The sequence below is a fragment of the Eubalaena glacialis genome, chromosome 4, assembly GCF_028564815.1.
Source record: "Eubalaena glacialis isolate mEubGla1 chromosome 4, mEubGla1.1.hap2.+ XY, whole genome shotgun sequence".
NCBI classification, from domain to species: domain Eukaryota; kingdom Metazoa; phylum Chordata; class Mammalia; order Artiodactyla; family Balaenidae; genus Eubalaena; species Eubalaena glacialis.
This window is the reverse complement of record NC_083719.1, coordinates 51,118,283-51,131,029: the sequence shown is the minus strand read 5'-3', so window position 1 is coordinate 51,131,029 and position 12,747 is coordinate 51,118,283. Positions and strand designations below refer to the sequence as shown.

Sequence of the window (12,747 nt, the reverse complement as noted above, 5' to 3'; positions counted from 1 at the left end):
TTAACATTGGAATACCTACCCAAATTCTTTCTTGTACTGGGATCATTCATATCTCCTTTTTAAAAAAAAAATTAATAAGGGAAGACTAATTCCAGGGATTACTGTAATAATAAATAAAAATAAATATCAGGTTTTCTTTCTATAAACCCATAAGCCTATTTCTAACAATTCTTTATTCCAGACATTAAATTAGTTAATAACAATGAAAAAATGTAAAAGCCACTCTTTATTGCACATTTACAATATATATGACAATGTCCAAGTTAAAGAATCACTAAATTAACTACATGTTGGACGTGCATTGTTCTTTTAGGCTACTGAGTGTCTGTCAGTCAGTAAATTTTTAATTTCCTCAGGTGAATAATCCTGCAATTGGAAAAGTGTTAATATATTTTGCTAAGTCTCTACTGGTGGGAATTAATCTCAGCTTTTTTTTTTTTTTGCTTTTTTTTTGTGTTTAATATTCTGTTCTTGTAATAGTTTAAAATGTTGCACTAATGCTATTATTAGGTCTCTAAAAAAAAGGATAGTCAGCTGTCTTGGTAACAGAAAGGAACATAAGGACATATGTAGAGATAATTGGAAACCAAAACTGAATATACCCTGCTAGATTAGTTCCCAGAGGATATGGTTTATCTTTAATGTATATAACTTGCCTGAGGATAAGTGATGATTGACTAAATATATTATCATTAATGATAATATCTACTCAAATTATCATTTAATTTTACATTTTTACTATTTTTAAGTGGAGGGAAAACCTCAGTCTTTAAAATCAAGATAAATGTAAAAGTGACATTGTAAAATTAGAGCCACAAATCCCAAACCAAGAACTATGAAATTAACAGTGCATTGTTGCTAAGTGCTAGATAGATTAGCTCTTGAATAAAGTTTAGTTTGTTACATGAAAAACATTCATAAATAAGTCCATTCTCAGATTTTCTATAAACACCAACAATTTATATAATGCAACATTATAAAAACTTCAAAGCACATTTAAAAAAATGTTTAAGTAATTGTTACCTACATCATTTGTAATTGTTCAACCATAGTAAGGTAGGAAAATTCCTAAAATGGAAAGAAAAAATAGCAAAGAAAGCAGAAAACAATGAATCCAATGACCCAGTTCACTGAATAAATATAGATGATCACCATATCCATGTCAAACCACCATCCACGGCTATCATCCTCAAAGTGCAGATAATCCATCCTATGTGCACCATGTGGAAACTGCCTTCTTGTAACTGGAGCTGCACGTCTGTGGAAACCTGGAAGATATATGAACATATTATTTAAAGCTCATTAAATTCAGTTTAAGTGCTCAGAAAGGAAGCTGCATTATGAACAGAAGTATCACAACCAGAGCATATCTTGATTTCATTGAGTGGTATATTGTATTCCTGACAGTTTTTTTTTTTTTAATGATAAGCAACTATCAGAAGTCTTTTTTTTTTTTTTTTTCAGTTAAGGGTTTTAAGGGGGGACAGTAAAATTAGCAAAGAGCATGGAATATGGAGTCAGGAAACTATCCTTTTTTTAAAAATTGAAGTATAGTTGATTTACAATATTAGTTTCAAGTATATAACATAAAAATATTTTTATAGATTATACTCCATTTAAAGTTATTATAAAATATTGGCTATATTTCCTGTGCTATACAATATATCCTTGTAGCTTGTTTATTTTAATACATAGTAGTTTGTACCTCTTAATCCCCTACCTCTTCTTACCCCTCCTCCCTTGCCTCTCCCCACTGGGAACCTCTAGTTTCTTCTCTATATCTGTGAGTTTGTTTCTGTTATGATATATTCATTCACTTTATTTTTTAGATTCCACATACAAATGATAAGATACAGTATTTGTATTTCTCTGTCTGACTCATTTCACTAAGCATAATATCCTCCAGGTCCATCCATGTTGTTGCAAGTGGCAAAATTTCATGCTTTTATTTATGGCTGAGTAATATTGCATTGTGTGTGTGTGTGTGTGTGTGTGTGTGTGTGTGTATGTATAACATCTTTATCCCATCATCTGTTGATGGATGCTTACATTGATTCCATATCCTGGCTATTGTAAACAATGTTGCTATGAACATTGGGGTGCATATATCTTTTCGAATTATTGTTTTCGTTTTCTTTGGACATATACTCAGGAATGGAATTGCTGGACCATATGGTAGTTCTATTTTTAGTTTTTTGAGGAACCTTCATACTGTTTTCCATTGTGGCTGCACCAATTTACATTGCTACCAACAATGTACTAGGGTACCCTTTTCTCCAAATTTGTTATTTGTGGTGTTTTTGATGGTAGCCATTCTACAGGTGTAAGGTGATACTCATTTGCATTTCTCTGATGATTAGTGATGTTGGGCATATTTTCCTGTTCCTGTTGGTCATCTATAGGTATTCTTTGGAAAAATGTCTGTTCAGGTCTTCTGCCCATTTTTTAATTGGGTTTTTTTTTTGATATTGAGTTGTATAAGTTCTTTATATATTTTGGATATGAACTCCTTATTGGTCATATCATTTGCAAATATTTTAGGAGACTATTTTTGATCTGTCATGTACTTGGGGCAAGGTAATTTATCTCTTTGGGTCTCAGATTTCTCATCTATATCATCTGATGACTTAATTCAAAAATTTGTGAGGTTCATTTTTTGATATTGAGCCACATGAGCTGTTGGTAAGTTTTGGAGATTAATCCCTTGTCAGTTGCGTGATTTGCAAATATTTTCTCTCATTCTGTGGGTTGTCTTTTCATTTTGTTTATGGTTTCCTTTGATGGGCAAAAGCTTTTGAGTTTAATTAGGTCCCATTTGTTTATTTTTGTTGATTTCCATTACTCTAGGAGATGGATAGAAAAAGACATTGCTGCGATTTATGTCAGAGTGTTCTGCCTATGTTTTCCTCTAAGAGTTTCATAGTATCTGGTCTTACATTTAGGTCTTAAACTCAAAATGGATTAATTTTGTGTATGGTGTTAAAGAATGTTCGAATTTCATTTTTTTTTAACATGTAGCTGTCCAGTTTTCCCAGCACCATTTATTGAAGAGACTGTCTTTTCTCCATTGTATGGTCTTGCCTCCTTTGTCATAGATTAATTGACCTTAGGTGTGTGGGTTTATTTTTGGGATTTCTATCCTGTTCCATTGATCTATATTTCTATTTTTGTGCCAGTACCGTACTTTTTTGTTTTGTTTTTAAAATTTATTTATTTATTATTTTTATTATTTTTGGCTGCATTGGGTCTTCGTTGCTGTGCACGGACTTTCTCTGGTTGCAACGAGTGGGGGCTACTCTTCGTTGTGGTGCGCGGGCTTCTCATTGTAGTGCCTTCTCTTGTTGCGGAGCATGGGCTCTAGGCGCGCGGGCTTCAGTAGTTGTGGCACGTGGGCTCAGTAGTTGTGGCATGCGAGCTCTAGAGCGCAGGCTCAGTAGTTGTGGCGCATGGGCTTAGTTGCTCTGTGGCATGTAGGATCTTCCTGGGCCAGGGCTTGAACCCATGTCCCCTGCATTGGCAGGTGGATTCTTAACCACTGCACCACCAGGGAAGCCCCTACCACACTTTTTTGCTGACTGTAACTTTGTAGTGTAGTCTGAAGTCAGAGAGCCTGATTCCTCCAGCTCCGTTTTTCTTTCTCAAGATTGCTTTGGCTATTCGAGGTCTTTTGTGTTTCCATACAAATTTTAAGAACAACCTAATCAAAAAATGGACAGAAGACCTGAATAGACATTTCTCCAAAGAAGACATACAGATGGCCAAGAGGCACATGATCAAGAGATACAAGATGTTCAACATCGCTAATTAGTAGAGAAATTCAAGTCAAAACTACAGTGAGATATCACCTCATAACAGTCAGAATGGCCATCATCAAAAAGTCTACAAACAATAAATGTTGGAGAGGGTGTGGAGAAAAGGGAACCCTATACACTGTTGGTGGGAATGAATTGGTAGAGACACTGTGGAGAACAGTATGGAGGTTCCTTAAGAAACTAAAAAATAGAGCTATCATATGATCCTGCAATCCCACTCCTGGGCATATATCTGGAGAAAAACATGGTTCAAAAGGATACATTCACCCCAATGTTCATTGCAGCACTAATTACCATAGCCAAGGCATGGAATAAACCTAAATGTCCATTTACAGATGACTGGATAAAGAACATGTGGTACATATATACAATGGAATATTACTCAGCCATTAAAGAAAATGAAATATTGCCATTTGCAGCAACATGGGCTGACTTGGAGATTATCATACTAAGTGAAGTAAGTCAGATAAAGACAAATATCATATGATATTGTTTACATGCTGAATCTAAAAAAAATGATACAAATGAAATTACTTACAAAACAGAAACAAAGTCCCAGACTTAGAGAAAGAACTTATGGTTACCAGGGGGGAAGGTGGGGGGGAGGGATAGATTAGGAGTTTGGGATTGACATGTACACACTGCTATATTTAAAATAGATAACCAACAAGGACCTGCTGTATAGCACAGGGAACTCCGCTCAGTATCTGTAATAACCTAAATGGGAATTAGAAAAAGAATACATACATGTATATGTATAACTGAATCACTTTACTGTATACCTGAAAGTAACACAACATTGTTAATCAACTCTACTCCAATATAAAATTAAAATTAAAAAATAGCAAATGAAAAAAAATTGTGAGGTTCAAATGTAAATTATTTTCCCATGAGAGCATTTTCTAAATTTAAACTTCATTCATGTTTTATTTTTACAACTACTCTCACAATTAATGTTTGTTACTTCTGATCACCAACTTAACCTTCTATCTTATACCTTGAGAATTTCACTAAGTCATTTGTGCAAAATTCTATAGGAAAAATGTCTTTCATTATGTTTTAGCATTGAATAAACTGGACAGACAAAATGATACTCCTTTGAAGAAATTGAGCTTTAATTCTTATAAGTTTCCAAGCATGGACCTACTTAAGGAGATTATATAGAAAGTAAATATTGAAAGTAAGCAATAGTCCATTTATGACTAAATGAATATGACATTTCTGAGAAATATTACATCTCATTGTGAAATGCTGTTCTTTTTATTTTGTGATACTTATATGCTAATTATTTACAGTTTGAGTATACTCAATGGCAACCTGTTTTTGTTGGCTGACCAACACTGAATTTTGTTTTTAGAGACCTTCAAAATTATATATTTTTTAAGATGAATAACCTGATTATTAACCTTTGCTTTGTACTTATCTACTGCCTACTAATGTATTTCTGTGCTTGTTAGTGTTGGTGAGTGGGGACAATACAATAAACTGAGCAGAAAAGATATATTCTAGTACTTGCTAGTAACTCTGGTGGTAAAGGTTCCGTGAGGCTCAAGCTTGAAGCAGATTCTGGTTCATCTATTTTAATAACTTGTTATGTAACAATAACAAAAGTAATGTTAAATATTATGCTCTAGATCAGGCTGCTTATTTTGATGGAAAGGCTGAATTCACCTGAGTATTAGTATGGTTACTTAAAGTCAAATTCCTTTGATCAAGAATAATCCTAAATTATTGTTTACATATGTTTTATTTTCTATTTTAAAATAGAAAATGTATATCTTTAAGGTGTAAAGCAGGATGATTTGATATATAATATATAGTGAAATGATTACTATAGTCAAGCTAATTAATATATCCATCTCCTCACATAATTATCTTTTTTGTTGTTGTGAGAGTACCTGCTGTCTACTTTCTTAGCAAATGTCCAGTGTCTTTTATCAGATTTATGGTTCGTATATATGTTCTCAAAATCCATAGGTTGCCTTTTGATTTTATTTGTTTCCTTTGCCATGCCAAAGCTTTTTAGTTTGATGTAGTCCACTTGTTTATTTTTGCTTTTATTGCCTGAGCTTTTGTGGTCATATCCAAAAAACAAAACAAAACAAAACAAAACAAAACACCCAAACAAATTGCCAAGGCCATTGTCAAGAAGCTTATCCTGTATGTTTTCTTGTAAAGTTTTATGGTTTCAAATCTTACATTTAACTCTTTAATCTATTTTGAGTAGATTTTTGTGTATGGTGTAACACAGAGGTCCAGTTTCACTCTTTTGCATACGGCAATCCAGTTTTCCCAATACCATTTATTGAAGAGAGTATCCTTTCCCCATTGTGTATTCCTGGCACCCTTATTGAAAAGTAGTTGATTGTGTATGTGTGGGTTTATTTCTGGGCTTTCCATGGTGTTCCACTGGTTTATGAGTTTGTTTTTATGCCAATACCACACTATTCTGATTACTACAGCTTTCCAATATAATTTGAAATCAGGAAGTGATACCTCCCACTCTGTTCTTTCTCAAGGTTGCTCTATTTGGAATCTTTTGTGGTTCCATACCAATTTTAGAATTGTTTTTTTCTGTTTCTGTGAAAACTGCTGTTGGTATTTTGATAGGAATTGTGTTGAATCTTTATTTTGCTTTGAGTAGTACAGACATCTTAACAATATTATTTTTTAAATTTTATTTTTTAATTGAACAATAGTTGCCATACAGTTATATAATTATAAAAGTTACAGGTGTACAATATAGTGATTTACAATTTTTAAAGGTTATACTCCATTTATAGTTATTAAAAGATATTGGCCATATTCTCCATGTTGTACAATATATCCTTGTACTTTATTTTATACCTAATAGTTTGTACCTCCTACTTCCCTACCCCTACATTAATTCTTTTAATCAATGAACATGGAATAGCTTTTCATTTAGTTTTGTCATCTTCAATTTCTTTCATTGATATTTTATAGTTTTCAGTGTTTATTTGTAAATTACATTTACTTATATTATGTAGATTAAAAACATGAAATTAAGAAGGGTGAGATAAATGTTAAGTGATATTTTAGAATAAATTTTATAGACATATTTCAAATAGGTTTTTAATAATTTCTAATGTTTTTGGCTGACTTTCTATCATATTTTATTTTTAAAAATAATTTTTATAGCTTACAAAGAGCTTATACTAGAATGATGTGTCAGCTCTTCTATTTTTTTGTTTGCCTTATCAGTATTATCGTCAATCTGATTTCTTTATAGGAGTCTGTTTAAGTTTCTTGTGCACCTTGTGCTGGTAGTTTAGCTAAAACTAGATAATATCCAAAATCCATTTAACTGGTCATATTAAACTTCAAGATATTGCAACACCTGCAAAACTAACAAACTAATGAAGTCAGCTATTCATATTGTCAAACTTACAGTTTTCCTCGGCTAACATTACATACCATCATAACATGTAAGTAAGGATGCCAGTGTCAGTCCTCACTAAGTATTAGTAAAATTTAACTTTTCTTCTGTTTCAATAATCATAACAGAAATTTTAATGTTATTTTCCCACATTCCAAGGGATTGTCTCGCACCAGCCTGTGGGCATTCTATTTTGGAGAGCATATTTAGGGGATTTCAATCCTAACAGCTATTTACGACTATCTAACTACTGTTCTCTAAACTGTACTCAGTATCTTAAAAGGAAAGGGGCCTTTCTGTTTGTGTAGGAGAGAGGGAAAGTGGGAAGAGTTTTTCTCACATTCAAAAATTATTCTAATACATAAACACAAATGTTCCCAAAGTAGTTTATATACCTTTTCAAAAACCTTTCACAAATATAGGCTGGAAAACAGGTAACATTGTTACTGGAAATTATTACCACTACTACTGTATTTTAAAATATGTGATTTTTCTGTCCAAAAGGAATATTTAGAGGCCTTAGAATCTTCAGATTCAAAACTTTCAGTTGTTTGGGTCAAAGAATAACTGTATTTATGGCATAGTTGTAGAAAACAGTAGAACTGAGAGTAGACAAGGAACAAAAGATGCAGAATTATGAGTATGGTGATCATACATACTGGTTTCCCCAGGACAGTCTCAGTTACTCTTATGTCTTGGTATAATTACTAATAGTGCCCCTTTCACTCTAGAAGTGTCCTCATTAATGGTAATTTCCTTTATTGGTGGAATGGGGGAAAAGAAGGCAGTGCAGGAAGACACCGAATTACAAAATTTCTAGCTCTGAACATCAGAAGGTGATGTTGACCCAGACGGCTTATGCAATGTGTTTTTATAGGTAAGGTGGATAATGATCATTACTTGGTTAATTTCTTAAAAAAAATTTTTTTAAGTGGGGAAGGAGTGAGTAGGTGTTTGTAATAATTTTGGAATTTCCAAAGCTGTAAATTGAATGAGAGGATTGGAATTTCTAAATCAAAATCAGACTAAAAGAAAATGACCTCACTGACAGTTACTTAGTAAATATTATATTGATTATGAAATTAGAAAAATTGCCAGAATACTAATCACAGAGATTAACTGCAGATTCCACTGTAAAATGATGGCAATGTAAGTACCTAATTCATTGGGCTAATATAAGGATTAGATGAATTAATACATATAAAGCACATTCCTGGCCGATAGTAAAGTTTCAATAAATGTTAGATTCTTATATTTTTATTACTATCGTTACTGCTACTTTGAATATGAGGAAGAAGCTGCTTTTCTTGTCAGTTCTTGTTCTTCATATTATGTCTACCTTTTCTGAATAAATCAATATGCTTACCATTGTTTGTTCAAACAAATGCTGAGAAACTGTTTCCTTCAAGTATGAGTTGATTTCTCTAAAGCAGGTAACTTCACATAGACTGTCAGAACATCAGATACTGAAAATATGGAATTGATTAAAAATTTAGGAAGAGTATACGTACTATCTCTTAGAGGCTGAGGATTTAAAGATATTTTAAGACATGGTTCCTGTCTTAAACTCAGAGTCTAGAACAGTTTCTCAATCTTTTTTTTTTTTTTTTTTCATTATCACTCCTGTAAGGAGAAAAAAAATGTTAAGTTTAAATTTATCTCAAATTAAATATTCTAATCAGTAAATCAAATTAAACCAAATTTCTCCTTAATGAGAGAAATTAAAAATAAGGAATAAAATTTGTTCAGGTAGGGTTGAGCTCTTCAGGGTCTCAAACGACTGTAATATCTAAGATTTTTTTGGTGCCCCAAGAACCAGTTTTTGCCCCCATTTAAAGTGCATGGCCTAGGAGGCAGTACACTTAAAACCATTATAATAACAGTCAATGTATATATTTTAATATATACAACCACTTCATTCCAAAAAAGGATTTGGATTGGAGTTAATGGAGTGAGAAGCTTCTGTACCAGGAATTCACTTTTTCACAGACTTAAGCACAACTTATTATTAGTGATAACCTGATAATAATTAGTTTGTTGTCAACACATGGTTTAAAGAATAGTCGATATTACTAGTATATTTTAATTATGCTATTTTAAAGTAAAGGACACAATAAAGACACATACTCTTTTTTTGCCATAAACTATTAGGAAAAAAAGTGTAGTGCAGTGAAAATCATACTCCTCAAGGAATCAGAAGATTTGGATTCTTGTGCCAATATTAAACATACTGATTATTTGGTCAAGTCAAAATAGTTTCTCTATATCAAGATGTTCATATGGTTTTCTTCTTTAATCTGTTAATGTGATGAATTCAAATAGTAGATTTTTTAAAATGTTGAATAATTTTTAAAAAATCTGTTAAAGTGATGAATTAAAGTGATAGATTTTCCAATGTTTTATCATTCCTTCATACCCAGGATAAATTCCGTGTGTTCATGATAATCGTTTTTACACATTGATGAATTCAACTTTATATATTTTATGTGGCATTTTTATGCCTATGTTTGTAAGGAAGATTGGTCTATAATTTTCTGTTTTATGTGATTTTTGCCTGGTTTGTATATCATGATTTTATTGTCTTCGTAAAACATGTTGGCAGTTAGGTGACAATTCTCCATGGATCTCTGTGTGTCTGCATATCTTGCAAGCAAGAGGCACTGACTGCCTTTGTTCTGACATTGGCAATCTTGTGCTCTCTTTTTATTCTCTGGAATGGTTTGCATAAAACTAGAATTCTTGATGGCTTGACTAAATCTAACCTATAAAACCACTTGGGCCTGTAGTCTTTTCAGGTGTGGGTGTAGATTTTTAAACACCAAACAATTTCTTTAATAGTTGTTGGTATATTAATGTTTTCTAGTTATTCTTGAGTCCTTTTTGGTAACTTTAATATAGCATTATCCATTCTATTCAAGTTTTTAAACAAATTGGACTAAAATTTTCATGGCTGTGGTACATTTAGGGCTTTACACAAATATTCTGGTCTCCCGAGTACCTGGTTTGTTTGCACTTCCCTGCCCCTTAGGCATGGCCACCAGACTTGACAAACGAAAACGACTGTCCAAAGAAAATGCTGTGTGTTGCTTCTGGGTAGAGCATTTATCAGTCTGAGATGCTGCAGCTGTCTCTTTTCCTCCTCCACAACCAGCAGTGTACCAGATAGAGGCTGCTCTGTCATCCTGGGTCCTAAAGCTTAGGATGATGTGGAGCAGAACACCTAGGAGTTAAGGGAAAAACTAATTCTGACTGAAAATAATGAAGTGACTTTTAAAACTATTAAAGAAAAGGATGATAATCACAAAAGTTGAAACTGACTTGTTTCCCCACATGAAAAAAAAAAAAAAAAGATAAAGCTCTTGGAGAAATTCATTGTGTGAAATCAAAGAGTGAGAAAGAACTGTGAAGAAAATCTCCAAGTCACTATCATATTTAGGAAGAATATAAAGAAGAACCAGCATTCCAGAATCTCATACAGGTACTTCTGCCTCTTCATAAATCCTATTTTGTAAAAACAATTTTACCTTATAAGGATTTCTCTCATATTCTAGAAAACAAGGCATGACCTTTTCTCCCCAGAATATGGTTCAAATTTATATTCACCATCAAAGACCATAAAGTAGGCTCTATATTTTGAAGATTCTTTCAGAGACAGAAAGACTGTCAACAATTATCTCATTCATTTTTGTAATTTTAGCAACTTGCACAGTGCTTATAGTGGGTACTAAGTGTGTTTATTGAATGGATGGATGAATGTATGTATATAAGGATATGTATATCATATATATATATGAATGTATGTATATAAGAATAGACTTCAGAGAGTAGAATGAATATATTAGCATATTTTTGAGAATGTCCCAAATCAAGCTTCTCAACTATATTTTCAGAATGTATTGAATATTATTATGAATATATTTGAGGTACATTTTGTAGTTCTTATGAAAAAAACTTTAGAGGTTAATACAGAGAGCCCTGAAATCAGTATTAAAAAGGGGATATGTCCTATCCTTCGTGTGTGATGGGACAGACAAAAGGTTAAAGCATGGTGTTTTATTGCTCTATATTCTTCATGTTACATGAGAATTTTGCTGTGTCAAAATTTGATTGATATAAATAAGCCTTAGTAGAGGTGGAGTGATATTTTTAGTCACAAGCAGGTATAGAGTTACTCTGTTAATAGACATGAAAAGTTAATGCAAAATGGATTTTAAATTTCATCTTTATCTTCTATATCTTTAGGATTGCAGGGTCAAATATATTTATTAATCCTACAAAATTAACTTTTTATATTGAATAAACTAAAATATATTGCAGGTTGCAACACATTCTATAACAACTACTGACATTTCAATATCGTTTTTAAAGTTATTGGGCTAAATTATATAATTCTTAAATGTTTTGTTTCTGTAACCAGGTAAGAAGTGAGAACCATGCGTTTTTTTTTTTTTTTAATTAGTTTATTTATTTGGTTGCGCCGGGTCTTAGTTGTGGCAGGTGGGCTCCTTAGTTGCAGCTCGCGGGCTCCTTAGTTGCAGCTCGCCGGCTCCTTAGTTGCAGCAGGTGGGCTCCTTAGTTGTGGCTTGCCGGCTCCTTAGTTGAGGCATATGAACTCTTAGTTGCAGCATGCATGTGGGATCTAATTCCCTGACCAGGGATCAAACCCGGGCCCCCTGCATTGGGAGCACAGAGTCTTAACCACTGCACCACCAGGGAAGTCCCAGAACCATATATTTTTTTTTTAAAGTATTTTTTTATTGTGATAGAACACAAATAACATGAAATTTGGCATTTTTACTATACAGTTCAGTGGCATTAATTACATTCACAAAGTTAAGCAACCACTGCCACTATTTATTTCCAAAATTTTTTTCATTACCACAAAGAGATACTCTGTAGCCATTAAGCAATAATTCCCCAATTCCCTGCTCTCCTTTGCTCCTGGCAACCTCTAATCTACTTTCTGTCTCTATGAATTTGCCTGTTCTAAGATATCTCACAGAAGTGGGATCATGCGGTATTCATCCTTTTATGTTTGGCTTATTTCACTTAACATAATGTTTTCAAGGTTCACTGTTACTGCATGATGTATCAAAACTTCATTCCTTTTCATGGCTGAATAATATTCCATTGTATGTATATACCATATTTTTTTGATCCATTAATTTGTTCTTAGATAATTGGGTTGTTTCCATCTGTTGGCTATAGCGAATAATGCTGCATTGAACACTGGCATACAAGTATCTGTTTGAGTCCCTGTTTTCAATTCCTTTGGGTATATACCCACCAGTAGAACTGTTATGTCACGTGGTGATTCTATGTTTAGCATTTTGAGAAAACTTCAGACTGTTTTTTTTTTTTCCAGTGCAATATGTCATTTTGCATCCCTGCTAGCAATGCACAAGGGTTCCAATTTCTCCACATCCTTGCCAACATTTGTTATTTTGTTTTTTTTAAAAATTATAGTCATTATAGTAGGTGTGAATCTCATTGTAGTTTTGATTTGCATTAATTCTCCTAATGACTAATGATGTTGTG

The 12,747-nt window shown here is 32.9% G+C and overlaps 1 protein-coding gene across 5 annotated transcripts in view; it reads right to left on the bottom strand.

The window, feature by feature from the left end:
• Nucleotides 1-911: 911 nt before the first annotated feature.
• Nucleotides 912-12,747, bottom strand: part of RNF180 (ring finger protein 180) — a 280,184-nt gene continuing 268,348 nt past the window's right edge. For 4 of the 5 annotated variants that reach the window (XM_061187835.1, XM_061187836.1, XM_061187839.1 and 1 more), the window contains 2 exons: nt 10,208-10,429; nt 912-1,268 (listed from right to left, as the gene is read on the bottom strand). In XM_061187835.1, coding sequence (XP_061043818.1) covers nt 1,069-1,268; nt 10,208-10,429 — 422 coding nt within the window. In that variant the 3' untranslated portion in view covers nt 912-1,068. The remainder of the gene's footprint in view (nt 1,269-10,207; nt 10,430-12,747) is intronic. The other variant, XM_061187840.1, reaches the window with a different exon arrangement.